Source organism: Python bivittatus, unplaced genomic scaffold (assembly GCF_059951505.1).
Source record: "Python bivittatus isolate LINGU-HERP-01145 unplaced genomic scaffold, Pbiv_v1 ctg000220_np1212, whole genome shotgun sequence".
Classification (NCBI taxonomy): domain Eukaryota; kingdom Metazoa; phylum Chordata; class Lepidosauria; order Squamata; family Pythonidae; genus Python; species Python bivittatus.
This window is the reverse complement of record NW_028277048.1, coordinates 21,808,130-21,827,108: the sequence shown is the minus strand read 5'-3', so window position 1 is coordinate 21,827,108 and position 18,979 is coordinate 21,808,130. Positions and strand designations below refer to the sequence as shown.

The 18,979-nt window shown below is 39.7% G+C and overlaps 1 protein-coding gene across 2 annotated transcripts in view; it reads left to right on the top strand.

Moving 5' to 3' along the window:
• TAC3 (tachykinin precursor 3) overlaps window positions 1-18,979 on the top strand; it is a 36,189-nt gene that overhangs the window by 9,939 nt on the left and 7,271 nt on the right. Inside the window, exons 1-4 of one of the 2 annotated variants that reach the window (XM_007437192.3) lie at window positions 5,458-5,664; window positions 9,593-9,736; window positions 15,059-15,167; window positions 16,543-16,572. In XM_007437192.3, the coding sequence (XP_007437254.1) occupies window positions 9,623-9,736; window positions 15,059-15,167; window positions 16,543-16,572 (253 nt within the window). In that variant the 5' untranslated portion in view covers window positions 5,458-5,664; window positions 9,593-9,622. Of the gene's footprint in view, window positions 1-5,457; window positions 5,665-9,592; window positions 9,737-15,058; window positions 15,168-16,542; window positions 16,573-18,979 lie in introns of those variants that run through there. The other variant, XM_025172529.2, reaches the window with a different exon arrangement.

The following is an 18,979-nucleotide window of genomic DNA, read 5'->3' as shown; positions in this document are numbered from 1 at the left end:
CAATAGATTTCTTTCTTTCCCATTAGTCTAGCTTGGGAGATGGCCAAATAAAGCATGGAAAGAGGGCCTGATAAAACAGCCTAGATAGGCCCCAGGCAGACTCCTGAAGTCATATTCACCCCATTCATCTGCACTGTCCCTCTGGTGGCTTCTCGACCCACTGGTTGGTGATATGTTGGAGACAGAAGCAAAGCCAGAGGAGAATAACAGTCACCTTGCCTATAATAATTGGCAACACAACTTGGCAGCATCTCTGAACCTATGTAGCACAGACAGGTTAGGAATTGGCAACAGGGGATAGCAACTCCAATGGTTTCATTGTTTTGTGCCAACCCCAGGAGAAAGAGGGCTCTTTCCCCAACATTGAGTCAAAGAGCTCTCTATCCCTCCTTGAGTTGGCACAAAATAATGCCACGTTAGGATTTGCTATCTGGCCAATGCCTATCCCCACTATTCAGTTAAAGGTTCACAGAATTTCCTATAGAGAGCAGTACTCAGTGCATCATGTAAAGAAGACAGTGATCCCTAAAAACTTACGTTTGTCTTGAAGAGGTCACAAAACTCTTTGTTGCTTTGCTACAAGAAATTATCATAACTACCTTCTGGAGCTGGGATGAAGTTGCCCTTGCCTCCTAGTGACTGCATTCATGCAGCCTTCTGGGCATACAATGCAGTCTTCTTGGTGTTTTGTTCTTCCAGGATGTTCTTTTTAAACTTCCTAGTCTAGCCATGAGTCTCAGGATTGCCAGATATCCCCCATCCATGGACCAACTTTGCAGAGCTAAGATCAGCCAAGGTCAGATGCTATCTGTTGAGGTTTTGCCTTCAAATTAAGCTCAAGTCTTGGTTACTTACATGGCACACCGTGCTATTTTCTTGACATTATACAAAAGTGGTTTGCCACTGTTGAATGTTTGGAGAAATATCTTAATATGAACAGTTTGACCAAGGAACTGGTTTTCTGGGGTGGTGGGGTGGTGGGTTCTCACTAGCTTTATGCAAAAGAGTTAAACTACAAGTCTTGCAACCAAGGTCCAACTCTATGTATTATGTATGCAAAATAGGGGTTGTCTGTTATCAAGGGAACGTGCCCAAATATCTCCACCAGAAATAGAGGCAATTGGAGTTTACGGGATGAGTGAATGAAAGAGTCAGTGGATATGAATATTGAAAAACAAGATACTCTTTTTTCTGCATGACTGGCATATAACAGTGAAAGCACGAGAAGGTAGATGCGAGATAATGAAGAACAATATGTAAGTGAATGAGACACACAAAGAGACTCTGACAAAGTAATGGGTGCAGTATAAAACTTGGAAATGTGGTGGAGAGATAAACAATGCATGTCTGTTGAGGATGAAATGGTGCATGCATTTTCAAGCATTTTAATTATCATTCAGCAATCTTCACTGTAATGATACAGTCTTCATCTGTAAAGATATGTGTTACCATATCTGGAATTTGTGCATTTCCCACTTTAGATGTTATCATACCTCCCTTTAATAATTGATGCAACAGAAAACTTCTTCACTTCTCTGACCAGAATTCTGGCCCATAGTGGATTCAGAGTAGACTCAGTTCTAATCCATCAAGATGGGCTTGGTGACAACTTGACCTGTTGCCAGTGTTACCATCCTGACCTTTGTATCCTCACTTTGGACTGGTAAAGCAGAAGTGAAATGCAGGGGAATACAATTCCAGGACTCTTTTTGAAAGCAGAAGTTGTGATATCATCTACTTATTGCAAGCCAGTAAGTTGGTAACAAAACTTACTGTTGTTTGTGATAGAGCAACAGTTGGATTTACCATGAAGTGTCATGCTGGTCACTAGGAGTTAGAGCCGACAGGAAAAGCTTAACTGTACCTTTTCCAGTCATAAGGCAGGGCTAAGACTTCTGTATCCTACAGAGGTAATCCCTACCAATACAATCACCTATTCACTTCAGCTACAAGAACATTCATTTTATCAGTAAAACAATAATCACTTAAACACAGTAAAGAAAATGAGTACACAAATATTGCAGATTCATATTCCATATATAATAAGATAATTCTGCACTGTTTGGACATCACCTGGATGGGACTTGTTGAGTCCATCTTCTGGTGACCACAGTGGCACTTCACAGTAAATCCAACTGCTATTCTTAGTCACTGAAGATGGAGCTGAAAGGAAAGAGAGATATTGAAACTAATGTTGTAGGTAGGTCAATGTTTTATAATACTTTCTGCAATATTGTGCATCCAAAGGTAACTTGCATGGAGGTGAATTTAGCTTGATGGACCCTTCAAACAAAGTTATTTGAGGAAACATCTGCTGCCAATGCTATGTATTAGTGACTTCCTAGATATTGAGGATGACAAAAACTTGTTGTAATAGATGTGAACTCCAAAATGTATTCCTACTTGACTGAGTTGAGATCCCACTAGTTTCTGCAAGACCATTCCAAATTCTGTACTATTCCTGTTGACCCCAACCACTGCTTTCTTGACTCCCTCCAAAATGAAAAAGATTGGAAGACTGTTCCCTGGCTTGGAATCCTACAGTATTTGGTAGATACTGTCTTATTTTTTGAAAATAAGTGTTTCTTATTCTTATTGTCTACCAGCGCCATGCCAATGGATTCACCACGCAACCTGCCCATGAAGACTATGAATGCTACATTGGCCCTAGATTGCTGATTGGCCCACTAGTGCCTGAGCCACAGGCTTCAATAAGCAGCCATTCTGCTGCCATGGTAGTATCAGCAAACAACTGCAATGCCTTGGCAAAGTTACTCACATACATCAAAAGGTTTCAGGCAATCTCAGAGCCTCTCAACAAACCCAATGGATTTTTAACATGTTCTAATTGTTAATTTATGAGATATTTGTAATCTGTCTCACTTGTAATCTGCATCTGCATAACCAATCTCTCTCTCCCCCCCTTTCCCTCACGTTTCCCTCCTCACCCCATTTAAATCCTACATCAATCTAGCCACTTTATAAGCTCACAAAAGCTTCTGACTTTTAATAAAATTTGTTAGTTGGAAAAGGTGCTATAGATTCCTGATTTTTGGCCACCATAGTGTAACACAGCTCTCCTCCTACAATATCTAACATCTGAAGGTGGATCCTTAAGGGACATGTGAACCTGGATTATCAGGCCTCTTGAAGGAATAGAAGCAATTGCTGAGGTTCTAACCCTCAAGGAGATGTTCCCATGAACTCTTCAACACTCCATCTGCCTTACATTCCATGGGGTTTGCAAGACACTTATTCCATTCTCTATGGACCACAGTCTAGCAATGAGGACTGTCACAGGTTCATCCAGCTACAGGGTTCCAAGCAAATTCATGGTCTTTTGTGGCAATGTATATAGTTTATAGCCATGGAAAAAGGTGGGTTATGATAAAATAAGCACATTAGTTCAAATATATTGATGTATTGGACTTCTGGGGAAGACCGAGTTAACAAAAATCAAGTTTATTTTTGGGTAGCTCAATGCTAGGTCTTGACTAGTTTGCAAACTGGATAGCAAGGTCTTGACTCAAAGACTGTACATGCTTTAATGGCTTTGGCCATAATGTAAAAGTGGCAATTTATTTGTGCTTCAAAATAAGACAAATATACATGCTTGACTATTTGAACACTCAAATCCATACTTCTCAAGTCTGGCTATTACATACATCCAATGACATTTTTATCATGTGCCAAGACCTGTACTGTATTTGGAAGGTAGACTGGTCATGTGGGTAAGCACTTGTGGGCTAATCTAAGTTTACTGTAAGTCTAGAGAAAAACGTTCAAGATTTCTTCATGAGCTTCTATAAGAGTTTGCAATGTCAGCTTTAACCCAGTGAAACAGAGTGCAAGACTATGTAATTAAGAGTGAGCTATTTGCTTTTTATTCCAAGGATTAATAATGAGAACATTAAGCCTGCGAATCTATCAATTTAGAGAATTTAACACCTAGTATTTATTTATTTTTGTTTATTTATTATTTAATAGTTTTGATAGCTTGCCCAACTCAAAGGACTCTGGGTGAGTTACAACCCTCCCCCAAGATGGATGCCAATAAAACTTAAGGTTGAAGGCCTGGTGAAATAAAACTGACCAGAACATCTCCTCACCAGCAATCATCACCCAGATAAGCAGAGATTTAACACCAAGATTATCACCAGACATACAATCAGCAGTAAACAATACCCTAATCAAGGAACTACCAGAGGAAAAAATAAAACAAAATAAAACCCACATCCATACCAACACTGGCAGGGCATGCCACAGTATCTAAACAGAGAGCAAAAGCCCATTCCATTCTAGCACTGAAGATGTTACCTAGCCAGGTAATGAAACGTTTACAAGAAAAGAGCCAAGCTCAGAGAACCCCAAGGACTCCACGAATAAAACTGTCTTTAAAGATCTTCTAAAAAACAAGAGGGTGGGAGCTTTATGGACCTCTAGGGGCAAAGACTTCCAAAGTCTGGGGGCCACTACAAAGAAGGCCTGCTGTCCCCCTCACTTCAGAAAAACGGGGGAGTCTCAACAGTTCCTGAGATGTTTGCACTGAATGGACAGAAAACCTGGCATCACTATTTCCACACTATTGTAATGAAAAGGAGCAGCAACATCTTGAGAAGCAGCAATTTCCAGTTTCATTTAATTCAGTAGATGCATTTTGGTGGCAAGGCACAGAAATCTTCAGGCTGAAGCACCTAATGTTGGACTTCACCCCTAATCCCTTCCAAAGGAAAATAAGAGAGCAGTTATCAAGTGTGCATATATACAGGAGAGAGACAGGCAGAGACCATCCTGGCTGCTGCTTCTTATTCTGGAGAGAGAAACTCAGCCTTGTATTTAAGAATGTGCTCCCGTGACCTTCACTTCCACACAGCAGTGGCAGGCTCAAAAGCATTTCACTTGGAGTCACTCAGATTGCGATGGGCAGCTATTGAAATCACATACATACATACATAAATTTCAGACCCTCATGAAACATGCCAAGTCGTGTGTGTGTGTGTGTGTGTGTGTGTAAGAGAGGGAAGCGTATGTATCTCTCTGTACATGTGGAATCTAAACATGTCTGAAATCCAGATGGGTTAAGTAAGATCAGGCTCGGGAGGTGAAGGGCTGCGCGGCCGTTTTCGTGCAAAGGCAGACCTCCAGCCAGCGGACGGGTATGGCGGGGACTGTGAAGGTGTTGTGGAAGTAACGCATTATGCGAGGTGGGATGTGCACGCGTGTATCGTTATCTGGTAGGTGTGGTGACGTCTTTGGGTTTTTTTTTCCCTACGCGGCTGGTGTGTTATGTGTATGCGTGCGTGCACGTGTGGCAAGCCAGTGGAGAAACTTGTGCAGCGCTCGGGGTGGGCGTGCGGCGCGAGCAGGGGCTGCCCTCCCTCGTCCTCCCTCCCTCCTCCACCCCCTGTCGGCGCTCTCCAATCCACCACAGCCCGCCCTTTATTAAAGTGGCGGGAACGGGCGGCGAGTAACTCTTGCCGCCGACTTCGGGCTTTGCCTCAGCGCGGTCGCTGCTGCTGCTGCTACGCTCGAGGGACGCCAAACCCTTCGTCCGAGAGCCAGAAGGTGCCGGGAGAGCCTCTTCCCTGCCCATCTCAGCAGAGCAGCGCCCGCCGCCGGCACGGAGATAGCCCGCCGAGGCTGCTCGCCCGCCTTCTTCACCAGGTGGGCGGCTCTTCCTAGCCCGCAGCAGCCGCGGGGGCCGGGTGGGGTTCTGGCGGGAGTGGAAAAGCTAGCGAGTGGGCGGGAGCAACAGGGTGGGGTGCGGGGACGTGTGAAAGTTTCGACTAACTTTATAGAGGATGGCGGTGTTATATTCACTGCGGGGAGTCTTGCCTCCCTGCCCGGCTGGCCCTCTGCCGGTCTTTCCGACCCATTTGGGGTGTTGGAGAAGAGTCCCACAGGCGCATTCTGTTTACTCTTTTGCCACATCACCCATCCATGGGGAAGGTGGTTTAGAATAAACTAAAGACAGCGCTTCTTCACACACCCCACAAATAACCTAGGGAAATGTTTCACCAGAAAATGTGGTCATGGCCAATAACTTGAATGGTTTAAAATTCATGAAGGATAAATCTATCCAGGATTATTGGCCTTGGAGATTGAACATGACTTGTGGGTCTGGGGCTAAATATCGGCTGCAAGGGAGTAACAGCGGGAGGGGAGTATGTCTGTGTCTCGTGCCTACTTAAGTGTAAACCTAACATTAGGGGCATCTGGTTGGCCGCTATGAGAAAATGCCTGAGATGGGCCAGCAGGGCTATTCTTATGATCTTAATGTATAAAAGTATATAAGCGTTCTAATTTACATTTAGGCAATAAGAATGCCAGTTTCCCTTCGTACATGCTAGGCTACAGTTCCCAACAGTGCCAGCTAGTAGGGCAACGAATATCTAAGTAGGAGAATAACGAATGGCCAGAGCAGAGAATGAAAGGGTTGGACGGTTGCTTTGAATTGAGTAATCTAGAAGATAAATATACATGCAAAGTCCAGGGTTGGAATGAGAAGAGAATGTGTGGATTTGCAGAGATGCTCTTATGCACCTGGAAAGAAGAGATGCATGAAGTTATGATATGGTAACTGTTTTTAATTATTTGTATGGCTCAAATGCAGAAGACAGTGCAGGATTGAAATGACAGGGAAGGAGACTGCTGAATATGTGGAGAAACTGCTTAACAGTGTGAGTTATTCAACAGTGGAACAAACTGCCTGCAAAAGTGGTAGATTTTCCTTTGCTGGAGGTGCTGAAGCCATGTCAGAATGGTCACCTGTCAAGGGTTTAATATTTCTTCCCTTGTCAGGGGATTGGACCAGAGGAACTCAAAAATCTATTCCAACTCTAAAATTTTATGATCTTTCTATGTAATGCACAATAATGGCACATTTGGTCTGATATTTTGGTCCAGATTAAGGATGGTAGCAATTGTTCCTCTGCTTTTATAGCGCAAGAGACAATCATTTAGGTAGACTGGCAGTGAGCACCAATATGCTTGTCTCTTCCTGGCCAGTCTCTTCCTGACCATAGTGTGGACTTGATCTAGTCATGCTGAGTCCACAAGAAGAGGTACACATAGTATTAGGGGTAGATAGACATTTCACAGGATTCTGAGTATGCATCCCACAGAAAGCTATAAGAAGGCCTGGCATCTTGAGAACTGGCATGAGTATGACACAAGTGTTTACATGCATGTTTTGATTGCCGTCACACTTGTGGAGTAGAACAGGGGAAAGAGAGTAGCTGCTGTGATCAGGCAAACTCCATCCTAGGATACTGAAGGCTGCTTCACATCTGACGTTTTGTATGCACAGGCCACATGTATCTAAGGTTTTCAGATAAACCAAGAGGATTAAAGAAAAAATAAATAAAAAGGGGATAAGACCAAGAGCACCAAGTAGTCTATTCCATTGCTAATCTGGTTCTGCTGGCTACTTGTATTTCTCATCTAGAGAAACCACTGGATAGGTGAGAACCAGGACTGCTGACTGCTCACAGATTATCGTTATGTATATTTAAGCAGTTGCATGAATGGCGCTGGATGGCTGATCATGTTTGAGTGAATGTATGACTGAGGTGCATGTACGTGAGCAGTTAAATGTTGAAACGTGAATATGAACAAGCAAAAGCTTAGATGTGGGAGAGTATGTGCATGAAAATCTAACAGCACACTTGTTTTATATGACAATATAGAGTCTTAATGCAAGCAAATATGTGTGTGTGAACGTATTCCTCAGGATGAATTAAATTGCAGGAGTTTTGCATGAACTTTATGGGGCTTTGCTATATATTATATGCATACAAGTCATGCAGATATAAAGCTTACATGCATGTTAAAAAAGTCATATGATTTTGCATTTTGTAACTTAGAATTGTAGGTTAAAAATATGTTCCTTTACTTATTCAGCCAGCCTATGAGCTTTCCTGCTGTTAGAATTCAAGAGTACAGTAATATGTAAAACACATGAAAGTGATTAAAATAAAGTTCAATAACTAAAACTCCTAAGAAATGTAAATGCAATTTGACTTAACACAAACAACTAAGAAGCACTATAAAACAAATTTAAAAAACTAACCATGGAGATTAAAAGAGTTCTAAAACACAACTTTACAGTACATCTGAGCAGAAAAGTGTACAAGAAGTTAAATGGCCTGAGAGAGTGACAAATTCTTTGTCTGCAGAGTGTGTCAGATGAACCTGGGGTGTGGATTCCATAGATTCTATGTAGGAAAGTTGGGGACCCTCTGTGTGAAAAGTTGTGTTTGTGTTTATTTCCCCCTCCCCCGAGGTTTACAATGCAAACCTAATAGTTTCCTAGGAGACCCCACCAACCATATAGCTTGTTTGAATGTATTTATGTGCATTTATTAAAACTGGAAACATTGAAATATACCCGAATTATAAGAAAGGATATCTGGATTATATTCAAGAGATACTACTAAAAACACATCCACATCTGTGAATGAGCATAAAATTAGTATAACAAAAGCAATGAAAACGGGAAGTTTATTTTTCCATTAATATAAAATAGCAATAACCTTGATTATAAATCTATAGTATAAAGTTTATAAGGATTATAATTGTACTCAAGATCATGCCATTAGTTTGAAATAGTGTACAGCTGAGTACAAAAATTAATTAGTTAAGTTAAAATTTTGGGTTACACATAAGTATGCGTTAAAGAAGCAAGGATGAAAAGAGGTTTAGCTAAGCAGATTATAATTAAAAGGAAATGAACCACAGTAGCAGTCTTGATTATCAATCTTGAGCAGTCCTGTTACTTTATTATTTATTAAAAAATGCAATAGGAATTCTATAATTGTACAATGAATTAAAATACAGAAAGTTGCAGACCTGTAAATTAGCTGCTTAGTGCCCATTGAGCAGTTCTTCACATACAGCCTGCAAGTCAGTGAGTGATCCCATTAACTGTACTGTAAGCTTTGTTGATTGGGAACGGACTAACTCCTTATAAGAGATGGCTTATATCATCTTTCCACATGTTCCCAGTGCTGGAAATCATTATGTTAACATTTATATATAAGAGAAATGCCATCTTCAGCCTGAACAAAGAAAAAGAAGTCATTTTTAAAATGTGTGTACCTGATTAAAAAATGAAGTTGTAGAATTTAAAAAACTAAAATAAAATAAAAGCCCTGAACTTAGAGGAAGAAAGCAAAAACATTTATTTGTTATTAATCTGCTGCATGTATTGAAGTACTTAAAAGATAAGTGTAAACTCCTGAATATTTGCTGTTAAAAATATTTGTGTTCACTGATGTACATTTTATAAACATGCTCACCAAATAGAGAATGGAAGTATATTTTCTTAAGACTTAGAGAGAATTTACTTTCCTATTTTCAGAAAGTGACCAAGTATTATTCTGTAGTTGAAATCTCATGAGAGGAAATGTATTAATTAATTTCCTAAAAAATGAAAATAATGGCTTCATTTTGTATCATTAGAAAAGATAGGCTTGTTGATATTTCTGTGTTCTTGTGCACCTGGCAGTTTTCTTTTCCATGCTGATTTCCCCCCTACTATCTATTTCTGAATTCCCCTGCACCCTTTAATTATGTTTTTCCTCTTTCCAAGCTGTTCCTCCCTCAGGAAAAAAGACAAAAAATGAAGTGTTCCCTTGTGCTGACAGTGCTGCTGTCCTTACTAGTGGCAAAGCTATGTCGCGGTTATTGTATTGAGTCTCAGGAGCAACAGAGGCCCAGCGGAATTCAAACAAAGGTGAGATGGACTGAAATGTTATGGATGATACAGTGTGGGGGTTTGCTAGAGAACAAAAGGGCACCTGACCTGGGAGCCCATCTGCTTTCAGTCTCTATATACAGTTGTACTGGTGTGATATTTAGGGAGATGTCTCAGCGGGGTGGCAGGATGAAACTTGTCTGCAGATGGAGAAAGATATGGAGCCGAATACTTCCTTGTGGCAATGATGGGTAGTTCTGTTACCCCTGTTCATCTACCATTCCTGCTGAAGCTACAGCAGTGGGTGGAAGGGCATGCCAGTGTGGAGTGCAAAAGACCTTGTAGACAACTCTCTACTTGTCCCCTACGGAGGGAGGAAAATGATCTGGAGCTGGCCTAGTTGTTTTCCTCCCATTGAATTAGATGTGAAGAAATTAATTAAAAACAAAACTGTTTCTACTTCCACATTATCAGTTCTGCAACAACAAAAAAACAAGTACTGTAGAGTTTGGACATGTTTTTGATATTTCTTCTTATTTTCAGGGTCTACTTTTTAATGTATTTTTCTTTCAAAAAGAAAATAGACTGATAAGGTTGAAGAACAGAAGCAGTTGCCAATCTGTTAATTGCTGAAGAACCATAGAGGAAAAGTAGTCTAAATTCCCCTTTAATAAGGCTAGTTTCAATGTAATGATTTTATATGTACAGGAAACCATAATGATGCCCTATAAGGCAACCTATTTCTAGTTCCCAAGTTTATATCACCCAACACCCCCCCAAGTCCCCCCAAATGTCTCAAATTGCCAGTTTTGGCCTGATTTTGGCATTTTTCCCCAGGATTTTAAGGGAGTAGGAAGTCTTGAGGAAGCAGAAACATCTTCGGATCAATGGTACTTAAAACTATAGGAAATAGCACTGTGAGAAATTAGTACAACAGCTAAGAACTTTGAAGTAGAAGATTATTTTACTTACATTTCATCTCCATTCTTTTAGTACTGTTAAAGTAATTCCTTACATACCTGTCTGTATAAATGCCTTTTGGGGAATATGGTTTTTACAAGGTTATCTGTTCATAAATATATATATATATATTCCCAAACTGCATTTTTTTTAAAATGCCACTGTATAATTTTTCTGGGAGAGGGCTTTTTGATTTTTTAAAATTATGCTATAGTATTGTTTAATACTATAAAGAGGACGGGAGAGGATGAGATGGTTAGACAGCATCACTGAAGCAATGAGCATGAAACTGAGCAAACTCAGGGAGGCAGTGAAGGACAGGAAGGCCTGGCGCAATATGGTTCATGGGGTCACGAAGAGTCGGACATGACTTAACGACTAAACAACAACAACAAATTGTTTAATTTCAGTGTACTTTTATTTAATATTTTAAAGTGCGTTTTAAGAAAGTCGGATTATTTCATTAGGCAGGAAGGAATGGTGACATGCTGTTAATGCAAATGTGGAAAACACAAAATATGGCATAGCAAATGAATCTTTCATCTTTGGGTATTAACAGGACAAGAAGAGATACAACAGTTGCTCTTGCTAGTTACCGCTTGTATGCCTACTACCTAAAATCACGGGTTTATTCCTGTGTCTGTCTTCTTGTCTGTCATTAGCAAGATAGTTAATCTTAGTAAATTAATCATATTACACATTCCTCACTGGGGACCCTTTTGCTTTTTTTTTTTTTTTAATAAATTGTTCCTGTTTTGCTTATGTTTTTCCTGTTGTTCATCTGGAACTAAGTTAACTGAGAGAGTCAAATGTGTAAATGCTACCAGGTAACAATATCTAAGCTTGCCTTCTCTCAGGTCTTCTTCAAGTCATAGCTATATTTTATTTATTTTTATAGCTATATTTTATTTTTTAAATGCAGGACTCTGATAATCCTCAGAAATTTAACAAGGGGCTGGGTCTCTCAGAGCCTTCTCCACACACCCTTGGAATGCTCCTCCTGTATGTCAAGTTACCAAAAAGTGCAGAGATAGCTCATCAGGCAGGGATTGGGGCCTCTTTTTCTAGTATGTCTTTTTTAATATTTATTTTAGCAAGGGGATTTTTTTAAAAAAATGGTGCCTCTTCTCATCCTGTATAATCTGGTGGTGTATTCCACTGTGAAATTTCTGCATGCTACTACCTTGTACGTCTTTTATAGATGAAGCTTAAGGCCTGCCATACATTTATTGAATACAGTACTCTTCACAGAATAAGCTAAAACTCATATCAACTTCCTGTGTTCCAAATCTACTGAAGAAACTGTCATCTTGCAGGTGGGCCAGAATCTAATCTGATGTAAAAGAGACATTCATTCATAGGTATAAAAAGGGGAAGTTCAGTAGAGGATGAGGTACATTTTCCCCCTTCCTCCCATTTCTGTTAAAAAAGGGGCTTTATGCAGTGCAAATTGCTTTTGGGGGCAAGGCCTAGCGGGAGTCTTAAGTGGCTTCTTTTGTCAAATCCCTTCTGAATTAGATCCATTGGGGATAAAAAGCTTTGAGAAATCCAATTCTATCCTCAGCCACCATAATCTCTTCTTGTTACTTCTGTGCAGTCCAAAATATGACTCAAATTACCATAACTTTACTGCTCTTATAAAGCAATTCCCTATTTTTGGATGTTCTTGAAATTTGGACACACTTTCATCTCCCCCCTCCCTCAAATTGCTTTACTTCCAGCAGCAGCAGCCGCCAAATTAAAGTGCTGTTCTCTCTTTTCTTCTTCAAGGCTGATTAAAATATTGCATAAGGAGAGGCAATTGACAGCTTTTTTAGGTAAAAATCTGCTCTGATTACCTGGAATTAGAATGGAATTGGCATCAGAAGGGAGAGATTCCATTAGGACTTGGAGGCACTCTAGCATTACTTGCCTAGCTAGCATTGTCAGTATATTGGTAGCTACTCCTCATAAAGGAGGGCCAAAGAAGACAGATGAAGAATCCTAACAGCCATATGAAGATTTCTAGGTCTGGAGTTTGAGAAAGGGGTTTAGCTGTGGGGATTGGTGTTTTATCCTCAGAATGTTAAGTAAGGAAAGAGAGTGAGGAGCCAGAGCTCCTGGAAGCTGTGGTTACTGGAAAGGGAGTTCTCTGCCAGGCAGGCTATAGAAGTACAAAAGAGAAGTCCTTTCTGGTCTACCTAGTAGGTTGACAACAGGTGCTACAAAAATCAAATTCCACACAAGTGCTACGAATGGAAGATATAGCCATTTAGGATGAATCATCACCTCCTTGCCCCAGCATGAAGATGGCCCACTAGACATTTCCAGAGGACTTTTCTTCATGTTACTTCCTGTATCTCATTGTCTACCCACAGCTCTGAAAGTTTTTTCTCTATTCCATCTCCAGACGCTCTGTGCAGGTGATGTACAGTATGTTGGTGCACATGGGAAAGGTGACCTGAAATGACATGCTCCATGTGGGGAAACGGTGGCTCCAGCTGGTTCTGTCAGTCCCAGTGTGTCCCAGTCACCAGTCAATTGGTCAACCTATGCTGGCTGGGGAATTCTGGGAGTTGAAGGCCACACATCTTCAAGTTGCCAAGGTTGAGAAACACTGCTTTAGGTTGACCAATTGACTGGTGATCAACACACTTAAAATTTTAAAAAATGGCTGGGGAAGCCTGGGTTCCGGTCTTCCTCATAGCCAAAGAGAGATAAAGGGCAGTTTCCTGATCACACTGGGACTGACAGAACCAGCTAAAGCCACTGTTTCCCCACATGGAGCATGTCATTTCAGGCCACCTTTCCCATGTGATACCAACATACTGTACATCACCTGCACAGAGCATCTGGAGGTGGGATAGAGAAAAAACTTTCAGAGCTGTAGGTGGACAATGAAATATAGGAAGTAACATGAAGAAAAGTCCTCTGGAAATGTCTAGTGGGCCATCTTCATGCTGGGGCAAGGAGGTGGTGATGATTCATCCTAAATGGCCATATCTTGAATTTGTAGCACTTGTGTAGAATTTGTAGCACTTGTGTGGAATTTGATTTTTGCAGCACCTGCTGTCAACCCTACTAGGTAGACCAGACTAGACTAGGAAATCAACTTCACAGGAAGACTAAAACTACTTTTATAGAAATTGGCTGTAATAACAGAATATTGCAGGTCTGATTGTGCTGTACCTCCTCCTCCTTATTGTTCAGTGAATTAGGGAGGCTGCTGCCTGAGCCGCTTCCGAATGTTAACTCTTTTGTTCTAGATGTAAAAAATGCTTCAGCGCCTTTTGTCTACGTAATGGTTCCTACATATCCTTGTCAAGGTCATCTTCCTTACTCTCTATACCTGCTGATGAGTCTCATAGGTTTTTTCCCTGCTTCTCATTCTGAAACATTTTTCCTCCTTGTTCAACATACAGTTCTCCAGGATGTGAGAGAACAGCAGGGTCTTTAGAACTACAAACAATAGCAGTGATTTATCATTATGGGGATTTTGGCTCTTTTGGGGGAGCAGAATTGCCATCTTCTAATCTAAGACTATTTCTCCAAAATGGGTGCCTTCTAAGAGTTGCACTAAATATCCTTCATCCCTTTGTTAGTTGGTGATGATGAATTACAAATTTCAACATATCTGAAGAACTTTAAGTGCGGGGAAGACTATCTATGACCATATTTCCTTGGAGATTTGAACTATGCAAATAAAATACAATTTGTAATCTGGTATCCAAGTCCATAGTGGGTAATATCAGTTGGGGGATCAACCAAAGTGAGACACAAAATGTGTGCAAGGTCATCTTCATGCATGATATGACATAACATAGGGTATGGGATTGAAACAGTCCTTTTTATAAACTTAGACCAGATCTTACAGCTCTGTGATCTGAAGCTCAAGATCAAACTAAGACTTCTTAGTGGGAGATGCATTTTATACCTTTCATTCAGGAACCGGAAATACTGAACATAGAAATTTGGATGCTGGAAGAGTTTGGGGGATAGGCTGGAGAGAAGCCAATTGGAGACTAAAAGCCTGTAATTTCCTGGCATTAGAATGGGTTGGTTTGTTTAGCAACTACACTTTGCATTAATGAAGTTTACTATATACTTATTCTATTGCACTAGTGAAGTGAGGTAGCATTTTAAATGTTTGTTTATGCTCTATTGGACTGACATTCAAATAATTAACCTAGAGGAATAGAGAGGTTACAGTAGGCATTGTCCAACTTATTCTGCTAGCTGTACAGTACAGATTATGAGGAATTATACTTTAAAAAGTTACTTCCATTTTGAAAATGTATGTGCCTGGATAAGAGATAAAGTTAAGGTGGAAATGGAAAGTTGAGGGACGGGGAAATATTCGTTTATGTATTGCTGTATCAACTTTGATTGATATCATGTTATTTGTTTTTTTCATTTCAACAGAAGAACTCAGATCTCTATAAGCTGCCTCTATCCTTGCTCCGACGATTATATGATGGCCAAGGGATATCCTATGAGGCACTGCTCAGGCTGTCAGGCAAAGAAGAAATCAGTAAGTAAACACCAAGAAATCAGCCTGAAAATAATTCAAAAATGTTTGATAACTTGAAATGTTTTCTTCAGTGTTTTGAGTGTGAAGTCAGACTTATAAATAGCATGTAATATTCCAGCAACAAGATAATTCATACACATGATTGAATGGAGGCTGACATGAATATTTTCTTCACACCCTGAGATTAATGAGGGAGAGATTTTCAATGAAACACAGAAAAATACAACCAGGCATTCAACAATTCCCAACAGAAACAGATTACAGTGGTATGAATTTTCTCTGAGATGGGAGAATTCCCCAAAAGATCTGTGAATATTTCTAACACTATGAAATGCAGTGGATATAACTTCATAATATTGTTCCTCTTCTTATATTAAAAACTTTAAGATAGTGTCAACATCTTAATCCCTCAAATTTGCAACCCATTTATTTTAGTATATTTTTGCTGAAGTCATAGGCTGAGCAGCAGTTTAAATACACTGTGGGCTGTAATACAAATTACACACAGAGAGAGAAATGATAAAAAATAACAAAATGCATGAAGAGGTAAATGTGTAGAAAAGGAATCCTTATTCATTATTATTTCTAAAGGTTTAGTGTCCTCCATATTAGTTCTTTGACAAACAAATCTCATTACTTTTAAGACATGTATTTCACCTCTTGTGAATTCTCAAGGACATACTAAAAAAAAGAAAAGAAATCTGGGAAGTAAATGTCTCAAAATATGTAAGATTTTAATAAGATTATTCCCTGCAACTTTGAATATAACTTTATATAGTGTGTGTATAATAGTACATGTTAATCCAGGATGAGTGGGGTTAAAAAACGGAGCAAGTTTTGAGCTGCAGGTCATGTACTGCAAGGACTGTATTGACTTTAGAAACTGTTTCCACTACCTTAAATATGCTAAGCCTGTTTTATTTCTGAGATCAGATAAAATTTGTCAGTTCAGTCTATTCAGAAGTAGTAAGTGGATAAGAAAATGGAAAAAGAGTAGAAGGGGAGAGATTTAGAGTGGGAATAGAGATTTGGAAGAAAGGAAAAATGTTGGAGAATTTGGATATAGGGTAAGCAGGGAGAGAGAAAAATTATGTGACAGGGGGAGGAGATGGCATGTCTCTGTACGGTTGTGTGTATACTAAATTTGTAATAAGAACATGTGAATTAGAAAAAAATATAATTCCATCCATGTTAGATTTTGATGATTGGTGGAGGCATAGCATTTTCAAGCAGAAAACCTGAATGTTGTGATATATTTTCACAATAAATTCCAGTGTGCATCTGTGTTCCATTCTAAATAAAATGGGATCTGGAAATGCATATGGTAGTGGTGCATTTGGGCCTTTTATCTCCTGCTGCTTCTTTTTTTTTTCAGGTCCCCAGTCCATTGCCTCTTCCCAGAAACGTAAGTTGATCAGTTGATCTCTACAATAAGTACTGTTTTCCCTGCTGTTTCCTCTAGAGACGGCTGGTCATTGACTGAATAAACATTACTGGTACAGGCTTGTCACTAGAAAGAAGGATGAGGTTAAAGGATACCTTCAGCCATGTAGTAAGGTGAAGACACCATTTGAATTGAAAAGAATCAGTTTGGCGCTATTTTAAATGTCCTCTTCCTCCTCCTCTTTCAAGATAAACTAGATTTGTGCTGCTGTCTCCAGCCCTCTACGAGATTAGGGATTTTCTGTTTCACCTGTTTCCTTTTTATTTTTAGTATTTACAGTAGTTCTTCACTGAGGCTAGGATTTCCAACAAGAGTGAAGAATTCAAGTCTTAGAATGAGATTGCAAGAATTATTTGTAATGTTTAGCTAGGTCCAGTAGAGGACAACATAGAAGATTACAGGGGTAAAAAAGGAAGATAGTAAGTCTGCATAGTAAGTCTTCAGTTCAGGGGGATTTTTAGATGATTCAATACATTTCTGACCTCCCAATATATGGAAGAGGCTCATGTGCACAGCAAAATCCATGTTTGCCAGAATTTTTTGTATGTGTATGTCACAATTTAATGTACATATACAAAAATGCATGTCTTAAGAAAAAAATTACACATAATATCTACTGAGTGTACACACAGATCGGAGTTTTACCAAGAAAACAATGAAAAAGTTGCTTGGAAAAAGTTTGTTTAACAAGAAAATAGCATAAAAATTAACATGAATATAGGTAGTCCTTGACTTACGACCACAATTGGGACCAGAACTTCCATCACTAAGCAATGCGGTCGTTAAATGAGTCATGCCTGATTTTATGACCTTTTTTGCCATGTTTGTTAAGTGAATCACTGAGATTGTTAAGCGAATCAGATGGTCATTAAGCGAATCCAGCTTCCTCCATTGACTTTGCTTGTTGGAAGCCCCCTGGGAAGGTTGCAAATGGCAATCACATGACTTAGGGACGCTGCAACTGTTGTAAATACATGCCAGTTGCCAAGTGGCTGAATTTTGATCACATGACCGTGGGGATGCTATGACAGTCGTAAGTGCCAGGACCAGTTGTAAGTCACTTTTTTCAGCACAGTCATAATTTTGAATGATCATTAAAGGAATGGTCATAAGTTGAGGACTACCTGTATTTGAACAGACTTTTTCTGAGAAATGTGTGGATTATGGGACTAAAGTCAATTTTCAGTTTATGTGGGATTCCAAATCTCTCTTTGGATCCTTTGTCTCTCCATCTATACCTCTTACTTGGAAGGTGGAATTAGGCTAACCATATGGCTGATGTAAAGTTTTGCATCTTGTTATTAGCAGTGAGAAGGAATATTACATAAAGTGGGAAAAAGTTCAGGGAAGGAGATGGAAAAACACAGCCCAGATGAGCTGTAGCCAGCATGGCATCCAGATAAGTCAAAGTACTTTGACATCAGAGTGTGCCAACCAGGACAAAGGATTGTTCTACAGGTAGTCCTTGCTTAACGACTGTTCATTTAATGACAGTTCAGAGTTATGATGGCTTGGGAAAAGTGCTTTACGACCCCACAGTCACGTGATCATGATTTGTGACCTTATTTACAATGGTCATTAAGCGAATCACATGTTAGTTAAGCGAATCATGTGCTAAGCGAATCACGTGGTTGTTAACCGAATTCCAGCAAAACACATCCATTGGGGAAGCTGGATTCGCTTACTGACCATGTGATTTGCTTATGACATTGTAAAAAAGGTCATAAAATCAGCTCCGATTTGCTTAGCAACCAAATCACTTAGCGACCTAAATTCTGGTCCCTATTATGATCGGATAGTGAGGACTACCTGTATTACTAAGCTACATTGAACTTTGTTTAGCTTATTTGCCTTTTAATATGTGTAGGTTTACAATGTAAAGAAAAGAAAACCAACAACCACACACACCCCAATTTAAAACAACTCTCTTCTGTATTAAATGATTGAAACAGTCTGTGTTTATTTTGCCAGTCCCAGTTATTTAATAGATTGCATCACCACAGAAGCTAGATAGGTTAGTGAAGAGCCATGAACCATAAACGCTGGCTCAAATGGTGTCTCTGCCATGAATTCACTAAGCAAGCCATTATCTCCCACCACTCCTTTCCTCATCTTCAATTTGGGGTATCTCAAAGATTGTTACTGAGATATGTTTTGTATAGATTTTGAACATCTTAAAATAGAAATTGGGAACCTTGGCCTTTTCAGATATCACTGCCATTGAATTCCCATTGTCTGAGGGTGATGGGATTTTTAACATTATTGGAGGAACAAAGATTCCCAGTATTGTTCTAAAATATTACACTATTTTATTGTGGTAAGTACTGCTTCTCCTATTTCATTAATTCCAGGCATGCAAATGGAACAT